At 51.0% G+C, this 19,116-nt stretch overlaps 1 protein-coding gene across 6 annotated transcripts in view; it reads right to left on the reverse strand.

Moving 5' to 3' along the window:
• TRAF3IP1 (TRAF3 interacting protein 1) overlaps positions 1 to 11,581 on the reverse strand; it is a 79,087-nt gene extending 67,506 nt beyond the window's left edge. For 4 of the 6 annotated variants that reach the window (XM_032391212.1, XM_032391135.1, XM_032390975.1 and 1 more), the window contains exons 1-7: positions 11,413 to 11,580; positions 8,207 to 8,275; positions 7,648 to 7,809; positions 5,677 to 5,820; positions 5,152 to 5,574; positions 2,058 to 2,129; positions 1,039 to 1,114 (exon numbers count right to left, since the gene is read on the reverse strand). In XM_032391212.1, the coding sequence (XP_032247103.1) occupies positions 1,039 to 1,114; positions 2,058 to 2,129; positions 5,152 to 5,574; positions 5,677 to 5,820; positions 7,648 to 7,809; positions 8,207 to 8,275; positions 11,413 to 11,535 (1,069 nt within the window). In that variant the 5' untranslated portion in view covers positions 11,536 to 11,580. Of the gene's footprint in view, positions 1 to 1,038; positions 1,115 to 2,057; positions 2,130 to 5,151; positions 5,575 to 5,676; positions 5,821 to 7,647; positions 7,810 to 8,206; positions 8,276 to 11,412 lie in introns of all 6 variants that reach the window. The other 2 variants (XM_032391060.1, XM_032391291.1) reach the window with 1 other exon arrangement.
• Between the last annotated feature and the right edge of the window lie 7,535 nt (positions 11,582 to 19,116).

Below are 19,116 nucleotides of genomic sequence, written 5' to 3' on the forward strand. Positions count from 1 at the left end.
AAAAAAAAAAAAAAGAACAACACTGAAACGGCCATCACAGCAGTGAGGAATCCCACAGAGAACAGACAAGCCCGAGGAGCCAATACAAATTACTCACACACATAAAACTGCACAATTGCACTAGCAATTCAAAAGAGACAGCACTGTTCGTTTTTCCCCTCCCAGACTCAGCAGCAAGCCTTGGACGCCATGGAGAAGGTGCAGGGCTGGGGGCACGGTGGGCGCAACCTGCAGCCGACACCACCAACAGCCTGGTCCCCAGAGACGCCCGCAGAGGGACAAGCTCGCGAAAGCCTCACGTACCGTTCTGAAGAGGGGCTTTCTGTCTCAGTGTAACGTCCACATGACAAACTCCAACTGCGGCCCTCCTGCCGTACGGCTCTAACTCTTACCATTTAGGAAAAGGACGATGTTTCAGACATTACCACTACTCAAAGTAACCTCACACTTCACCTGAAAACCTGCAACACTACCGGCCCCCAGCAGCACCTGCCCGCCCTGGACGGACCCCCCATCCGGCTTGTTGGTCGGGCTGAACCGGTGCTACCCTTGGGCAAACCCCCGGCCAGGCCTGTTCGCTTCAACCTCAGCTCTCAGTAGCACGACTCCCAGGGATCGGTCCTGCTGTTTTTTAAATGCATGACGTCACCCACGAGCAGGATGCTCTTGCTGGCCACCGAGTCAGGATTACTTTCAGCCTACCACTTCAAATGACAAGAGTCAGTGAAACATGGGTGACTGATAACCATTTCCGGAAAATTAAAATTCGATCGCATCTTTTAGACTGCAACAGATCTCCAGCAAAGGGGTGCTACTACCAACCGCTGGTGTCTTGGGCTCACACACGTACGCGCAGACGTGTGCGTGTGTGTGAGAGAGAGAGAGAGAGAGAGAGAGACATATCTTCATCCTTCTCACATAGTCTTTGTTTATCCCCCCCAACGGCAGATCTGCCTTCTAGCCACAGGCTGTTCTTTCTACCAGATACTGTGATTAATATCCATATTTTCAGCTCCTTATGTGATAAATTTGCAGTACCTTCCACTGAATTTTCGGATCGCCGTTTTGATGCTTTTGTAGTCACCGACCTGGATGCTCTAGTGGAAATCTCAGTCTTAAAGAAAAGAGAATGGAAAAGAATTAGCTGATGCATGACACAGCAATGCCTAGAGTAGATTTACTAGTCAAGCTCTGCGCGAGGAAGAACAAAGAGGAAACAGAACACCACCACCCGCTAAAGAGGAACGGATACCAGCTGAGCACAGCTCAGCACCCCAGACCTGAGGGTGGACAGAGGACACTCAGGCCTCCTTCACTCTAAATTCGGAAATCCATCTTTCTGCAAAGCTCTCCAAAGCCCAGCAATCCGCCAACCACACTGAGAAGCACCGTCTTATCAGATGTGTTTATGAGAACTCCATCTCCTTTGCTATATGCTAATTACTCGCATGCATCTGTGACAATTCTGAGTGCATACACATGTTTGAACAGAGCACACACCGGCCATAAGGTTTTGCTCAGCCTGCCACAATGCCCTCCTAACTGGCCCCTCAGCCTCCACACCGCCCCTGGTCCGTCTTCCCTGCAGCTGCCTGGACGCGTTCTCTAAAATGCAGAGTGCTTTAGGAAAGTTGGGCTGAGTCTAACCTCCATGGCCTGGAGACGAGGAGATGATGTGGCCCAGCCTCGGCTGCGCCCCAGCCACAGGACACGCACCACGGGGCCCCACACAGGCCAAGCAGAGCTCAGAGGGATCCCTCCAGCACCTCAGCTGTCCCAGTCTGCCTGGTGACTGGATCCCCTCCCAGACTCACCTGAAGCTCCACCAGACCCTCTCCCAAATGACTCCCCCATCCCTTTGTACCCCATACGTCATACCTGTCAAACAACTATATGAGGAAAGCCAGGAGCCCAGCACAGAAGCCGGGACTCACGCGTGAGCCTGCGCCACGTCCCCAGCCCCCGGTCTCCACAGACTAGAAGAGACCACAGCATGGCAGTCGCCACGTCAACACAGCCACAGTTTATGTCCCTTGAAATTATTTTTTAAAGTTTACCTCTGTTTCAGCTTTGGAATCTTTCAAAGATCCATCTGGCAGCTTTTTAGACACCTCCCCTGAGCTTGAGGACTGTTAAGAAAAAAAATCGTCACATTCTAGAATTATTCAAATCTGTTACATCCAGAAACACATCAAGGCGCCAGATGTTTCTAGCTGAGCAGCAGCAAGATCACCCCTCCCTTAAGAGCATCCATCCCCCTCCAGGCCTGAGTATCTGCGGCTGGTACGCAGCCCTCATCCCAAAGGGCCGTCCGGATCATTCCTGGTGGGGCAGACTGGGGGCACAGGGGGTTGGGGCGGCGCCTCCCAGGAAGCTATGGAATAGTGGGACACATGGGATGCCCACCCGAGGCCAAACCTCTTGGAAACGCCCAGTAAAACATGGGGAATCTGGAAATGTGGGAAGGAGTGAACAGGAGAAACTACCAGCCACCATGGAAACACGGCCCCTGCTCATTCTGGGGCCGGGGGCGGGGGGGCACTTTCCAATGGAGGGTTCTCGTCAAGCAAAAGCTTCAGACTCTCCATCAGGAAATACTCCCGAGGGTGCAGGAAAGGGGAACCCTCCTACGCTGTTGGTGGGAATGCAAGCTGGTGCAGCCACTCTGGAAAACAGTATGGAGGTTCCTCAAAAAGTTGAAAATAGAGCTACCCTACGACCCAGCAGTTACAGTACTGGGTATTTACCCCAAAGATACAAATGTAGGGATCCGAAGGGGTACGTGCACCCCGATGTTTATAGCAGCAATGTCCACAATAGCCAAACTATGGAAAGAGCCTAGATGTCCATCAACAGATGAATGGATAAAGAAGATGTGGCATATATGCACAATGGAATATTACGCAGCCGTCAAAAGGAATGAGATCTTGCCATTTGCAACAACGTGGATGGAACTGGAGGATATTATGCTGAGCGAAATAAGTCAATCAGAGAAAGACAATTATCATATGATCTCACTGATATGAGGAATTTGAGAAACAAGACAGAGCATCATAGGGGAAGGGAGGCAAAGGGGAAACAAGACAAAATCAGAGAGGGAGACAAACCATAAGAGACTCTTAATCTCAGGAAACAAACGGAGGGTTGCTGGAGGGGAGGGGGGCGGGAGGGATGGGGTGGCTGGGTGATGGACAATGGGGAGGGTATGTATTGTGGGGAGCGTTGTGTATTGTGTAAGACTGATGAATCGCAGACCTGTACCCCTGAAACAAATAATACATTATTTGTTAATAGAAAAATTAAAATAAATAAATAAATAAATAAATTTTGAGGTGTTAAAAAAAAAAAGGGAAATACTCCCGAAAGGAAGTACAGGAAACCTGGGAACCCCAGCTCATAGCTACAGTCAAGTCTCTGACCGACACGTCCTAATGTAAGGACTAGAAGAGACTAGACCTCAGACCCTGTGCCCCGTGAAGACTGAAAAGCAAGGGATGACTGTCGAGTTCAACACTGAAGCGTTTCCCTAACTTCCTGCTGGAGGCGCCAGGCTGTGCACAACCCCGCCGTCCCCTTGAGGGTGAGGGGCGCCGCACACACCGCCCAGATACCTGGTCCTTTACCGCCACACCTGACACTCTGCACACACCTACTACTTCCCCTTCTCTTCATACACCGCCTGAGGGGCTTGAGAAGGTCCCAGCAGCGTCTCTTCCAGGCGGGAATCGAATGGAGGAGAATCAAGGGATCTGACGCAGGGTGGAGACCAGCAGAGGCGGGTTAGAGGGGAGTCTCTGCCTCCCCAGAGCCCCCTTGGGAGGTGGCCCACACGGGGTGTCCTTCCACTGGCAAGCACTGCCCCCCAGATGCTGCCCCCCAGAAGGGCTGACCCAGCAAAACCACCACGGAAGATCTATGCAAGGCCGACTCCGGGGGGACGCGGACCAGCCCTGGGCAGAGGCACGGGCCCTGAGCCCTGGCCCCACACGCTCGAAGCCAAGCCGTCACTGCCGCTGGGCTCCAGAATCCCACAGACCCCCCATAAAAACTTCTCTTTGGAATTAGCTTTCTATTAAAAACACTCCTCACGGCATCAGCAATTTTCGTGAACGTGATGCGTGGGAAACTTCGTCGGAAAACCTGGAGGGCTGAGGCCATCCCCCTCGGCGGCTGCCTCACGCCAGGAAAACACACGCGAGCACGCTAGCGCCTCAGAGAACTCAGGCTGGTGAGAAACGCCTTTTCTCAGACCCCTACAAAGAGGCAAGAGATGGGGAACGCCTTCGTTACTCCTAAAACTCCTAAGGGAAGCCGGGTTTTTGTGACCTGTCTCACGGGGCCCATTACTCTAGGGCGTTCATGGGAGACCACGAGGCTCTCTAAGGGTCCGTCCCGCGGCCCCGCACCCCTGTACTGTCCCAGCCTGAGACACAACATGCCACAGAGCCAGGTGCACGAGCCACGAGCGTCAGCGCAGGCCTCGCCCCTCCCCACGCCGCTGCGTCTCGTGGGCGCATCTTGAACCTCTCCAGACCTCCGCTCCCTCCTTCCTAGCAGCTGGAGACCAAGAGATTCCCACAGCCTTCCGGGGACACTTCCTAATATGCTGTCCCCACGAGAACAGGCATGAGCAGCGCCAGCCCTGACGGAGACCTGAACTAGCTATAGTGACCCCAAAAGTAACTTGCACATTTAGAAAACACTGAAACCAAACAAATTTTCTGGCCAATCATAAATTTACCTGAAAATTTAATTAAACAAAAATTACAGTAACAGAGGCCTTGTATGTATCTGCTAATGCCCACAAGACTTAGAGAGGAGCCCTGAGCCTTGGTAAATTCAGCCGTGCCCAGGAGCAGGCACACGACCGAGGCGGCTCGGAAGGACCGCTCACGCAGCTACGGAGTGGGACCCCGTCTTCAAAAAACACCCAAATGCACACACTCAGCCCGAGGCAAGAACAGTGCACCTCGGAACCCCAGCAAAAACTGGTGTCGGTTTGGGTTTCTACGGGGAATGCCCGCGTGGCTTCACTTTACCGCGGTGCTGGAGAGACGCAGAGTCCCAATCACACCGCGACAAAGACGGGAAACACGTTCAAGAACACCACAAACTCTTCTTAAAGACAGAGGTTTTCAAGCAGGACTTTACCTTTTTGTCGGGTTTGTCGTGCTCTCTGGTCTTCTCCCTGTCGGGGTCTCTGGAGTGCTCCCCGTCCTTCACCCTCCGCCTGTCCCTGTCCCGGGCCTTGTCCTGCTCGCGCTCCCTCTCCCGGTCTTTCCACCTCTCTTTCTCCTTTCCTCCCTCGTTCCTTTTCTCTCTTGCGCGGTCCAGGTCTTTGTCGCGGTCCCTGTTGCCTCGGTCTCTGTCCTGCTTGGCCCGGTTTCTGACTCGTTCTCTCTCCCCTTCTCGGTGCTTGTCTCGCTCAGGATCTTTATGTCTATCACGGTCAGTCTCCTTCGTCTTCTCCTTCTCCTTGTCCTTCTCTCTTGCTTTGCTTTCTTCCTTCACTTCTTCTTTCTGTTTTCGATCTCTGCTTGTACTTCTCTCGTTTATTTCAGAGTTCCTTTTATCCTGGAAAGAAGGTCAAACAACAATATCACTTACAAATGTCTTCACCTGAACTATAAAAAGACTCATTATTTCATTTTTGAATATGTGCAATTTGCAAGTCACCTCTTTATCTTTATGAACTCTGGGCTCTTCTTCTCGTGCATTCTTATTGTCCAATTCCTGAGCTTTTGACGTCAGTGAGGTCCTTCCCTTCAGGTCCCCCTTCTCTCCAGCTAACACTCTCTTCACCGCCTCGTCGCTGGAGAGCTTGCAGTCCGAGTGGGAGGAAATTAAACACACAGTGAAAATGAGATCAACACAAGTGACAAATGCGAGCGTCTGCATTCATAGACGGTTCACTAAACACGTTAAACACGTGGACATGAAAGTCAAAGGATAAAATATTAGAAGGAAATGCTGTCATCACCAAGTACAGCATCACCTCCAACACTTTACACGTGAACAGCAGAGCAGACTCTAGCTAAGCAAATCGCACTTCAATCCCCTGAGCTGTCGAGTGTGGATGTGTGTGTCGTTCAAGGACAGCCTAGCGCTGTGCGCGACCCCACAAACGCCTTACACCTCTCACTGACAGGGCCTCACAGAATGATCTAACTCAAACTCCAACACACGCCAAAACCCTTCTGCAGCATCCCTGACTCTGCGCAGAAGCTTCGAACACCTCCAGGCAGGAATCCCACTCGCTCACACACTCCTTCCATGAGGACGCACTGAGTGACCATCACTCGCCAGGCACTAGACGCCAGGTTGAGGACACGCTGTGTATCGGGGGAGAGGCCAGATGCAGCAGTTAAACATTGGTGTGCCTAAGCCAGCCTGGGAGAGAGGAAAGGCCAGGGCTCCCAGACCAGCAACCGATCCCCCACTGCTGCCAGACGAAGAAATGAGGGGTCCTGACCAGTGCAAGGGGCCTCAGGGTGCAGGCACGGGTGCGGGAGCTGAGAAAGAACTGGAGGGGAGGGCGTAGCCACAGCTCTTGAGGACGCTTGTGAGCCATGCCACGGAGCTGGCTGGGCCCAGAGGCAACAGGAAGCTGGCAAAGGATTCAGCAGGGAAGACAGGAGTCAAATGTGTTTTGAAAGAGAAGTAACAGGAAGGATGCAGGGGCGGGGACTGGGTACAGAAGCCAGGGCACTGGCAAACTCAGCTGCGTGCCTCCGAGCCTGAGATCTGGATGCAGAGCAGGGCAAGACTCTCTCGAGGCCTCCTTGGAGCCACCACCTCCCACCCCCACCCCTGCCATGTGAGCTGAAACCCACCCTCTTTCCCATTTTGGTAACATGCAAAGTTAGCCCCAGCCCACAACCCAACAGGTACACGAAGGGCTGTATTAGCTATGCCCTCTGCCCTCGGGGGCGATGCGGCTCCCACAAAGAAGAAAGGCCCTGGAGACGCCCTGCCGGCACCGCCAAACCTAGATGCCCTCTGGTGTCCCTAGTGAGGACAGCCTGGGCTGGATCTAAGCAGAGACGCCAAGTTTCCAACCCACAGTGAGGATCTCAGGAAGTAGCGAATCAGTCCCTACACAAGAGACTCAGGATTACTTTGAAGGTGGCACAGCTCTGCTGTCAATAGCCAGGAGGGAAAGAGGACCAGAAGAACAGAGGGCAAGGGGGAGGGAGGAGCGTGGAAGGAAGGAATGGCAGGAGAGAAGCAGACACTGGAGGCTGGAAAGGCAGGCAGGGAACAGGAGCGTCCCATAAGCCCCGAAGAAGCAGCACAGCAGGTCCTCCAGCCCCCAGACCCTACCCTGGAAGGACGCCCAAAAGGAGAAGGCAGGCAGGGCTTGGCTGCCGGGCATGCCGCCCCCTGCCCCTGCCCCTGCCCCAAGAGCCAATGTCTGTGAAGTTCCCTCGTTCATACCTAGCGCGTGAAGAACCTGTGCATGGCGTACCTTTGTTTTACTGTACAGTTTTAATCACCCCTTCTGGAACTCTGAGGCTCCAAAGCACAGCGCTTGGCAGACACCACCAAACACTCTTCCTGAGACACTGCCCACTACCCTGCGGTCGCCCACCATCCCGTCTTGTCTTTCAGGACTGCTGGGTCTAAACTCTGGCACCTCCGCATTACCTTGCTGAGACAGCATTTTCCAATTCTCTGGAGCAGCTCGTTTGTTCTTTCAGGCTCGTGCCCGGCCACGATCCGCGCTGGTTTTGCGGACAGTGGCTCTCCTGAAACCATCACCACCACGTCTATGGCCTTCTGAAGGAAGCTAATTTTTGCATCTTTATCCTGAAAGATTTCCATTTAAAATACAAATAAAAAGTACTTCCAAAAAAGTTTCCACCATCTTCGGTATGCTCAACAGGCACAGTTACTATTTATATCATGTCAGATTTGGAAATACTAACTCTTTGTAACAAAAGAAAAACATTAAAGCTTTTAATTTTAGTTGGTAGTAGGCTAGCAGAAACCTTTAAAACACTAGTTCCATTTCTCAGTGGATAAAATTAGCATGATATGCAGTTGGCAAAAATAAGAAAATGAAATGAGAAAGGGTATACCACAATTCACGAATTAATCAACCTGTATTTCAACACACCTCAGCATTTAAATGACACACACACCCAGTTCACAGCTTACAGAAAACCCACTTGTTAGGGTGAGGGGCAGCCACCCCCGAGCCTACCTTAACGTTATCGGACTTCAGCTCAGCATCTGTGTAGAGACCCTTCATGAAACCGGTCATCCTAATCACCTTCAAAAGATCAAGGCCGTGATCAGCACCTCACAGGGCAGCCTCTTCATCACCCTCACTCCCTGAACCCCACACTGTCAGGAGCTGTCGGAGTCTGTCCATACCCAGGATTTAATTCCTTCACTTACTCAACAAGCTTCTGAGTGTCTACTATACGGGAGGCCTTTTACCAGGCAGAAGCCAGCCTGGAGGTGCAGACGGGTAAACATCTCAAAGACTGCGGGGTGCTAAGTCCCTAATCCAAACACAGGAGGGGCGAGGGTGTCAGAGGAAGTTTCCCAGAAGACATGGTATCTACACCGAGACCACAGGCTGAGTGGGGGGCGGGGGTGTTTAGGACCCATGTCCCAGGCTAAACCATCCCTGCAAAAGGTCCTGGGCCCAGAGGGTCCAGTTCAAGGGAGCAAAAAAAGTTCAGGGCAGGAGCAGCCTGAGGCCAGAGTCCGGCGGGGCCAGAGTCAGGCAGGGCCTGACCCAGATGGCCTTCAAAGATGCTCAGGAATACGGACTTTGGCCTAAGGACTACGAGGAGTCCCTGAAAGGTTCAGAGGCAGGGGGACAGCATCTTACAAGGGTCACTCAAGCCCAGTGGAGAGAATGGATTCTGGAAAGAACAGGAATTTCTCAGCCTGGGTTTCTGAACCTGGATGGAAAGATCTTTCTCCTCACTCACTTGCTACAACAGGGGGGTGCTCTGTGCAACTGTCACCTTTGTTCTCTCCCTGCCTGTCCTTCCCCTCAGCCAACCTGTAGCCCCCCATTACCCTGAATCAGCTTTAGGGGTGGTGATTTTCCCTGTTCCTCCCCGCACCCACACACAGCCAGGCTCCTCGTTCTCTCAGACCAGAGTTTTTCAAAATGCAAGAAGTTGCTGTAAAATCAACATAATGGGTAGCAATAAGCATTTTTTTTTTCAAAAAAGAAAACGTCAGCTGCATTGTATATAGGAAGCATGAATACACCTACATGTGTATGTCCTGGATGGATATAAAGCATATGTATTAGTGCAAGACATGTTTGTTGGAAAAAAGACAGTCCCATGCTAACATCAGGCTATGTCTCTGAGACCAAGCACACCTCACTACTAATTAAACTGGCTCTCATTCCTCATCAACTACCTAAGAGTTGTGCTATTATTTCTCCTGAGAAGACAGATGGAATATTAAGAGTATCCCGCACTGAATATTCCTAGAGCCTTTTCATTTTGTCTCTTCTGGGGTTTTCCTACTTTGCTGGCAGTTAAAATTGTGAACAATACTTTTAAGGGACAAGAAACATTAACCTTATAAGATCAATGCTTTGATTTATGAAAGAGACAGAGTTAGTTTAGCTGTAGCTAAATTACTAATATGGTGACTTGTGAAAACAATACTCAGAGAGTTAAGAATTTTCAGGAGGCTCTTCACCTCTTACCTGAAAATGCTTTCCAATATGCCAATCATTCTAATATCCTTAACAAGTAGGTGACAATTAATATATTTACCTTTACATAGGCAGAGAAATTAATTTCAGCATTAGATTAGGAAGAAAACACTGGCTCCTGATTGGGAACCTGTAACTGCTTCCACACAGCCTGGCTACTGGTCCACCAAGTCAATCCCTGCTTGAATGTCCCTCCTCCTTCCCCATCCTGAGGCACTCTGACCTTCCAGGAGCCCAGTGCCACACCAAGACCCAAAGGAGGAGGCCTATCCCCGCTACCTCCTCCCGGGCTCCCCATGTCAGTGGGGAGACAGGACTAACACAGAAGGTACAAGTGTGAGGGTATGGTAACAACTGCTGTAGTCAGGCAGGCTCACCTGCTGGCTAACTCACTTCTTCCCTTCTGGGTTCGGGGGCGCTACCTGTCTACTTCCTGGGTAAGGCAGCGCACAGCCCAGCTCCACCGGGCTCTCCTCACAGCCGTGTGCCTTCCCCAAACACTGTCCAAGACAGGTGCAAGTGCTGCCCAGCTACAGGAGGAGGTGGAGGCTGGACAAGACAGCGCTGGGATGTGTGTGCGATTCCAGAGAGTTCTAAGCACAAGTGGGGTTTTCAACACAGAGGCACACATTAAACTAAGTTGAGACAGCAAATGATAAAGCAAAGCTTGTGGAGAATAATACACCCAACCTGTTGGAAAGAGTTAAGAAATGAAGTTTGAGGACCGATATGCAAAGCCCTCGGGAGTCTGCAAGTTCAACCTGATTCCTCAGTCCCAAAGACCACACCCATGTTCCTGAGTTCAATACCCTTCTTAGGTGCACCATGGAGATGAGTGACCAGGAGCCTAGACAGCCTCCTTCAACAATGAATGTGTGCTGTGCACCTTCTGTGCACCTCACCCAGCTCAGCTCACCCAGGATACGGCAACAAACAAGTGCTGCCTCCAACATTCGGTAATTCACCACCCACTGGGGAAAAGTCACAACCAGTCTCAACGGAGGGGAGGTCGTGCCCTTCATCAGCCAATACCAACCTGCTCTTTCATAGCTTTCCCCGGGGGGTCCCACCACAACCACCTTCAATAAACTTATCCACAGGTGTTTATTAAGCATCCAAACGTGATCACCATGCAGAGTAGGGTGGAGAAAAAGTTGGGGGGTGGGGCGCAAAAAACCACAGTAATTCTCCAGCGATTTCTGATCACCTTTCACGAGCTAGGCACTGAAGGGCGGGAAAAACTCACAGAAACGACTCCGCCGGGCAGCGTGGAAGAGGTGTGCTAACAGATCCAAGAGCCGTTTGGAAAGAAGAATGTTCCCTGAGGGGCCGGCAGAGTCAGGGCCCAGCAGGAGGGGTGAGAAGGAAGGAGCAGGGGTGAGAAGGAAGGAGCAGGGCTGAGGGCGAGGAACTCCACACACAGGCACCGCGAAATTGGGCCCGGCGGGCGCTCCTCTGCCAGGGCCTGCGCCAGGCTACGGGAGGTCCGATCGAACGCCAGCCGCGATCCCGGCCCGGCCTGCACCCCGCACCTGGGCCCTGACCTCCACCTGGGCCCTGACTCCCGGCCCGCACCAGGGCCCCGACCCTTGGCCCGCCCCCCCCGCCGGCCCCGACCCCCACCCGGGGCCCCGACCCTTGGCCCGCACCTGGGTCCCGACCCCCACCCGGGTCGCTGCCCTCGGCCCGCACCCGGCCTCCGGCCCGGCGCCCACCTCCGTGATGATGTCGTGCAGGTAGCGGAACGGGGGCTTGCTCAGCAGCTTCTCCGTCAGCGGCGGCCTCCGGATCACCTTCCCCAGGGCCTCCTGCGTCCGCTTCACCACCGCGGCGTTCATGGCGGCGCCGCCCGCGCCCGCGCCCGCGCCCCCGCCGGCCGGCACAGCCTAAGCCGCGATCCCCGGCCGCCGCCGGCCCCGCCGCCGCCGCCGCCCGCTCCCGCCTCGACGCGCCGCTCGGGCTCCCATCCCACAGTGCACCGGAGTCGGCCACGGCGCGTGCGCGGGGCGGCCGGCGCCCGTCGCCAGGGCGGCGCGGCCTTAGCAACGGACGCGCCGCGGCGCCCGGCGTCGCCCCTGCCCGCGCGCTGGCTGCGAGAGGTCTGGACCAAACGTCCTGCCCGCGCCCGGCAACCGGGACCAAGCCACGCCCTTATTCTCCTACCAGGTGTCCGTGATTCCGTCCGCCTGTCTTCCACCCACCGTGCACCGGCTCACTGCAGCAATCCTTCCAGCAATTTGGAAGCTCTGTGACCTGTTTTTGGTTCTTTTTTTATAAAAAGATGCTGATTGCCCCTGCATTTTTAAATCTTTTTTTATTGACAAATAAATGATATATGAAACATTAGCTTCAAGTGTACGACATAATTATTTGATATTTGTATATATTGCAAAATGATGACCACAATAAGTCCAGTTAACATCCACCACCATAGTTACAAGAAGTTTTTATTGTAATGAGAACTTTCAAGGTGTACTCTTAGCAACTTTCAAATATGTAACACAATTTTGTTAACTATAGTCACCATGCTGTACCTCATCTCCCCATGACTTACTTACTTTATAACTGGAAATTTGCCTTTTGACCCCCTTCATCCATTTCGCTCTGGTAACTGTATCTTTATAACTTTTATTTACATTTATTTTTACCGTTTTAAGTGCTCTTCATTCTTTGCATAGACTCGAATTTCCATGTGGCATCATGTTCCTCCGTCTGAAGAACTTCCTTTCTTTTAGCAAAGGTCAGCTGGTGATGAGTGCTGTCACCTTTCCTTTGTCTGAAAGTGTTTATTGCAACTTCACATTTGAAAGATTGTTTCACAGAGTATGCAAGCCTGGGTTAACTTTTTTTTTTCTTTCGGTACTTTACAGATTTTACTCCACCGGCTTCTGGATTACATAGTTTCCGTAGGGAAGTCTGCTCTAGTCCTTTGTTCTATGTATCTGGTTGCCTTCAAGATTTTCTTATCATTGGTTTTTATAAATTTGCCCATGATGTATCTATCTAGCTGTGGGGGTTTTTAAACTTAAAATTTATATTTGATTATTATTTATATGCGATAAGCCTCACCTATTTTAAGGATACTGGTTGATGCATTTATGTTACTGCCACCACAACCAAGATATAGAGCAGTTCATGCTCCCTAAAATATTTCCTCCTACTCATTTGCAATCTATCTCCTCCTTCGCCCTAGCCCCAGGCAACCACTGATCCGCTTTCTGTCATTATCATTTTACCTTTTCCAGAGTTTCATATAAATGGACTCATACACTACATAGTCTTTTGTGTTTAATTCTTTCTCTTATAAAGATTTTGACATTCATCCATGGTGCTACATACATTAATATGTCATTCCTTTCTGTAGCTGAGTAGTGTTTCATAATACAATTTGTTTATCCATTCACCAGTTTATCGATACTTGGATTTCTTTTGAGTTTTGATTACCTATGAATAATGCTGCTGAGACCATTCACATACAGATCTAGGCCAACATAGTTTTCCTTTGGTTGCAGTTGCAAGGTTCTTGTCTCACAGAGCCAAAGAATGAATCTCTCAGACACAAAAAGGTGAAGTGAAGTGAAAGCTTATTAAGTGAAGGTAAGAACAGAAAAGAAAACTCTCTAGAGTGAGAGGGGTCCCAAGTGGGTTGCCACTGAGGGATTTTATGGTCGGTCTTTTATTGAAAACTGACCAGGGAACTGAAATCTTCTTGACGTTTCTACCACTGACAGCACCATGTTTACCTCTCCTTTGAAGTTTCATAGCTTTTGATGGTCAGTCTGTAACTGTCATAACAATATCTCGTCTCTGTCATTTGAGAAAAAGGAAGTGGTCTGGTTATGTTCTCTCATCTCTGGTTTCTTACGCCTCAGCACTTTTCCACATCTGGGATTTCTGTGAGCCTGGTCTTCTACCCCCCCTCCCTATCTCTCCCTACCTAGCCCCACCTGTCCCTTACTCACTTTCTCTTGGATAAATATCCAGGAGTGGCTTTTCTGGGTTGTATGTTAAGAATATGTTTAACTTTACAAGATGCTACCACGTTTTCAAACTGGTGGCATCATCTTTCATTCCCACCAGCAATGTATGTGATTTCTAGTTGCTTCATATTCCTGCCAAGATGTGATAGGTCAGTCTTTTTTTTTTTTTTTTTCCGTCTTTTTAACTTCAGTCATTCTAGTCGTGGTATAATATCTTATTATGGTTTTAATTTGCATTTCTCTAGTGATTTGTGATTTTGAACTCTTTTCATGTACTCATTGGATATTCATATGTATTCGGTGAAGATAGTCATAAAGACGTATCCGGGCATTCAATGAATCACTGCTGTGTGCTGTGAAAATTAATAAAAGGAAACATGGTTTACCATATAGAATCAGGAGGCCAGCAGGAGGAGCTCTCATTCCCAGCACTGGTTATCAATTGCAGATCCAACAGGAACAGAAGGACCTTGCACATGGATACTATTTTACCATCCCAGGCACAGGAAGAAAAGTTGGCAACAGACCAGCCAATGAGAGACAGTCACAGCTCAGCCCATGAGAAGCCACTTCCAGCTCCCAGTTTCCTTCCATGGACTTTTTGTTTGTAACCGCCCTCCCAACTCTCTGTTTCCTCTATAAAAGAGAATTTCTCTCCTTTGTTCTGGGGACTTGCCTATGGTTTTGCTGTAGCGTGCTTGTCCCTGAATTCTCTGCTATTCCAGAATAAACCCATTTTTGCTGGTAAAATAACTGACAGTTTTATTTTTAAGGTTCACAGTGCTCAGCACTGTCTAGGTGCTGGGGACTTCATGGAGAACTATGTACCTTCTAGTAAGCACCATCCATACTGTCCTCTGCTGTCCACTGCTCCGGGGAACACCACTGTCCCTGCAGCTAGCTGCATCCAGGACCACATGAGCTGTGGTCACCCGGACAGAGGCCAGGTGAGCCACCAGAGCTCATCTCCCTCCAGCAGCGCCGACCTGGCTTCTGCCCACACTTCACCACGCAAGCAGGCTGCCTGTCTGAGACTTTACTGAGAAGTTAGGAGCCACCTAAGAGAATGATGACCCAGAAGGGAAGGAATTTGGCAACACTCACTGGATAGAGCTATTCCGTGGTCCATGGGGAAAAAGCACCCAGCAGATTTCACCCTCAGACGTGTTCCCTCCTGGGTGGCCCTGAGGTACTAGCCCAGCTTCCAGGTCTACCCCCTTGGCCACAGCACCTCCATCCTCTGACCCCTGCTTGTCAAATCTTCCTGACTTTCTAGAAACTCCACCACCTACATATGTATCTCCCCAACTACCCCCTCTCTTTCGGCACTGGATGCTCCATTCCAGACTCATCCCAAGGCAGGGGCAGGACAGTTCAATCCCTTGGAACAGTCCAGGGTGATGGGGGACACCGTGACTCAGGCTCCTTCTGGGGCTCCCAGATCTCCATTGTTCTCCTGATTGTCCACATATTTATCTTTATCACACACACACACACACGTCCTGCTTCCCGAGAACGAATGTTTTCAAACAGTTCATCAAACTCCATGAAGAAGAATGAAATAGTTTCCCAACTGTTTCGTCATTTCTGAACATGCTTGTCCACACTGAAACTAATACTTCACATTCACATGGAGAACAATGGTAGCCTCCCTTCCCTGCCACTGCCTGGCCCGCCTCCGGCTTCCCTGGGAGTCTTCTAAATAGGGGGGTGGGCCATAGTGAGACTGTGTCCTTCTTCAGGGCTGGGCCCTTAGTTCATGAAGGCTGGCCCACAGCTCCAAAGTGACTAAGCCTTTAGGCAAAGCTGCACCAGCTTGCTGCCCTCCGGGTGTTAGGGAGAGAGGGGGTGGCATGTCATTCTCACAGGATGGGCAGGTAGAGCCCTTCGGGGGCCGCACCACATACAGAGGATGCTGTGGTGTCTGAGAGCTAAAGTGTCCTGACCCAGACGTCTTCCCTGATCTGCCCACCGTGGCTGAGCTGGGAGCCCAGAGGCCCCTATGAGGAGCACCCACCTCTGAACTCTGAACACTGGCTGGGTGGACCTGAGTAAGGGTGGAGGGGGTTGAACTCAGGGAGGTCACTGACCCTGGTCTCTGACCTCAGGTGCCCTGCCTTCCCAGCAGACACTACCTAGCCCCGTTCCTCCAAAGTTCACACTAGACAGAATCCTCCTCTGGGCCTGGGGCCACGGGACAGCCGTGACCAGCAATGGCTTGTCTATGACTGGTCAGTCACCCAGAGCAGTGAGGACAGGGGGTGTGGCCGCAGAGAGCTCTCTGGCCCCCAAAGGTCCACTGAGGATCCCAGCCAGTGCCCCACAAGGGGGAAGCCTGATTCTGGTTTCTCCCACAGTTTGTGGAAAGCAGGGGAGCCCTGTAAGCCAAGGAGGCCCTATGCAGGCCTGCAGGCACAGGCCTTGCTCCTGTCTTTGGGACCAAGGGCCATGAGAGAGGGTCTCTGAGAGGATCTGGGACAAGGAAGCAGAGTCACCAGACCCCACTGAGGGCCTGTCTGAGGGAAGCAGGCCATGGAGTGCGTGTGGCAGCCTCTGGAAAGGAACATGCTCCCCATCACATAGTGCATCCTCCTGAGGCCTCCCACTGCCCCTAGACAAGTCCACGCCCTCCACACAGAGACCAACTGGGGCAGGGGTGCAAGGCCCTGGGGAAGCAGGGCGGACAGGACCCAGCTAAGGATTCCAGACTCCAAGAAAGAGACGTGGAACCACCTCAGGAGAATGGGGAGCAGGAGGGGCCCAGAGGCCAGTAGGGAGTCTCCAGTTCAGGGGGCTGGCGGTGTGGGGGCGGGTAGCTGAATTACCCAGAGCACCTCAGGGTCATGTAAAGATTAGAGGAAAAGAGAACATAAAAAGAGTCATTCGTGAAAACAGACAAGTGATTACATAACTATAGAAAATCACAGTAGAGAGAACGTTTGAGACATAAAAAGCTGGCAGGAGATGCACTTGAAATAAGCAATTTCCAAATGAATGAAGGAGATGACAGAAGCCATGACTCACCCCATGAGAGAGAGCTCCACAAAGCAAGGGGCTTCCAGACCCTGCCTCTCCTCCCCTGAGAGGCAAACATTCCCAGAGACAAAGGCCCCCAGGGAGGGGGTGGGGGGGAAGAGCCCAGGATGTGGGTCAGCCTGTGGGAAGGACTGGGCGAAAGGAGAAGTGGCCCAGAGCCTGGACACAGCCTCACCAGCCCTGGATCCAAGACTGATCTCCCAGGCAGGCTCAGGAAGGAAGGCACCAGTTTGGGGGGCCAGTCAAATGCCTTGCTGTGTGCTGCCCTGGCTAAGCTGGAAGGTGACTGGCACCATAGTGTGAAGCCTGAGGGGCCGGGCGTGCAAGACCTTGTTCCCTCCTCTCCAACTGAGCCTGGACTAAAGGAAGACACAACCTTCTTCCTAAGCTTGCTAAGATCATTTCTGCCTCAGGACCTTTGCACTTGCTGGTCCCTTTAACTGAATAAGAGTAACACTTATCGCCCAGATCTTCATATGGCTGGAAACTTGCTATTATTTGGGTCTCAGCTCACATGTGACCTCTCAGAAATATCAAAAATAGACTACATCTGAATTCCCCAGCCTGTCATCTTACCTTATTTCCTTTAAAGTACTTACCACTCTGTGAAAGTCATTTTTTTATTCCTATCTGCCCTTTTGTTTTCTCTTTCCCCACCCCAATTACCCCCAGAAAGGGAGTTCTACGAGTAGAGGGGCCTGGTTGATTTGCTCACCCGCGAGTCCCTTATGCCTTCAACATTGTTAGACCCATGCAGGCATGCAATAACCATTTACTGGATGTTGAACAGACTATGCTCTTACTAAAACTGCTCTTTCCAAAGGGCTCTTAATAATATGGTTTGTTTATACCATAATTTCAAATGAAAAAATCAAACTCTAATGTTATGTAAAAAATGGGATCTCAGCAATGTTAAATGTCTACGTGTGTGAGTGTGAATCTGTGTGTGTGTGTGTGTGTGTGTGTGTGTAAATATGTCCAGCAATTTCAAGGTTTCAGAGACTATCGGGGAATTGGGATAATGGGACATTTCTTCTGCTTCTTTATACCTCCTTGTAATTTAGATTTATTTCTCAATAAATAAGAACTTTTATGTATTTTTTTTAAAGATTTTATTTATTTATTTGAGAGAGAGAATGAGATAGAGAGAGAGCATGAGAGGGGGGGAGGGCCAGAGGGAGAAGCAGACTCCCTGCTGAGCAGGGAGCCCAATGTGGGACTCGATCCCAGGACCCTGGGATCATGACCTGAGCCGAAGGCAGTCGCTTAACCAACTGAGCCACCCAGGCGCCCCGAACTTTTATGTATTTTTTTAAAGAATTTTATTTATTCATTTGAGAGAGAGACCATGAGTAGGGGGTGGGGGGAGAGACAGAAGCAGACTCACCACTGAGCAGGGAGCCCGACTTGGGGCTCCATCCCAGGACCTGGAGATCACGACCTCAGCCGAAGGCAGATGCTTAACCATCTAAGCCACCCAGGTGCCCCAGTAAGAACTTTTATTTATTTTTATTTTTTTTTAAAGATTTTATTTATTTATTTGACAGAGAGAGAGAGATAGTGAGAGCAGGAACACAAGCAGGGGGAGTGGGAGAGGGAGAAGCAGGCTTCCCGCTGAGCAGGGAGCCCAATGTGGGGCTCGATCCCAGGACCCTGGGATCATGACCCGAGCCGAAGGCAGACGCTTAACGACTGAGCCACCCAGGCGCCCCCCAAGAAGAACTTTTAAATCAAAAACAAAAGTTAAAAGTTGTCAGAGGAGACCCCCCGAACCTAGGGAAAACCATGGTATTGATAAACCATGTTGGTAAACTGTGTCCCAGGTGCCCATTTTTACCCATTTGTGTATGCTGCTTCTAACAGGGTCATTTACAAGACTGAAGTTCACCTGTGTAGGTGCTATGGTGAAGGCCCTTCCGGAATTAGCCGGCACCTGGAGCAGCCTTTACCTGTAGCCCGCCATGCAAACTGGGTGGGTTCCGCCCTCTTCGGTCCTCACTTACTTCACCCAGATAGTGAAGGATGTGAACTACATAAGCTTGAACATCTCTTCCTGCAACTGTCCATAATAGCGAGCACTCAGAGCAATCCCCCCCAGAGCACGAGGACAGAGCCCCATTCCAAGGGTTCCCTTAAACCGGTCTCCCAGGGCCTGAGGGTCTGCAGGAAGACCCCTGAATCCCTGAAAACACAGCAGAACAATTGCTTGATGGAGGTTCCTGGAGCGCGCACCACGGCTTTCATCCTATTTGCACAGGAGGCTGGTTCTCAGACAAGGGGCAAGAATCCTCTGCTGTTAGAGTCCCAAGCGAGCCCCTTCCACCAAAGTCTGGTTAACTAGCGTCCAAAGTCAGTCACTATGTGCTCTTTCCAAAAGCAAGTGAGGACAAGGCCCACGTGTGG

The sequence above is a fragment of the Phoca vitulina genome, unplaced genomic scaffold (genome assembly GCF_004348235.1).
Source record: "Phoca vitulina isolate PV1807 unplaced genomic scaffold, GSC_HSeal_1.0 scaffold1, whole genome shotgun sequence".
Lineage (NCBI taxonomy): Eukaryota > Metazoa > Chordata > Mammalia > Carnivora > Phocidae > Phoca > Phoca vitulina.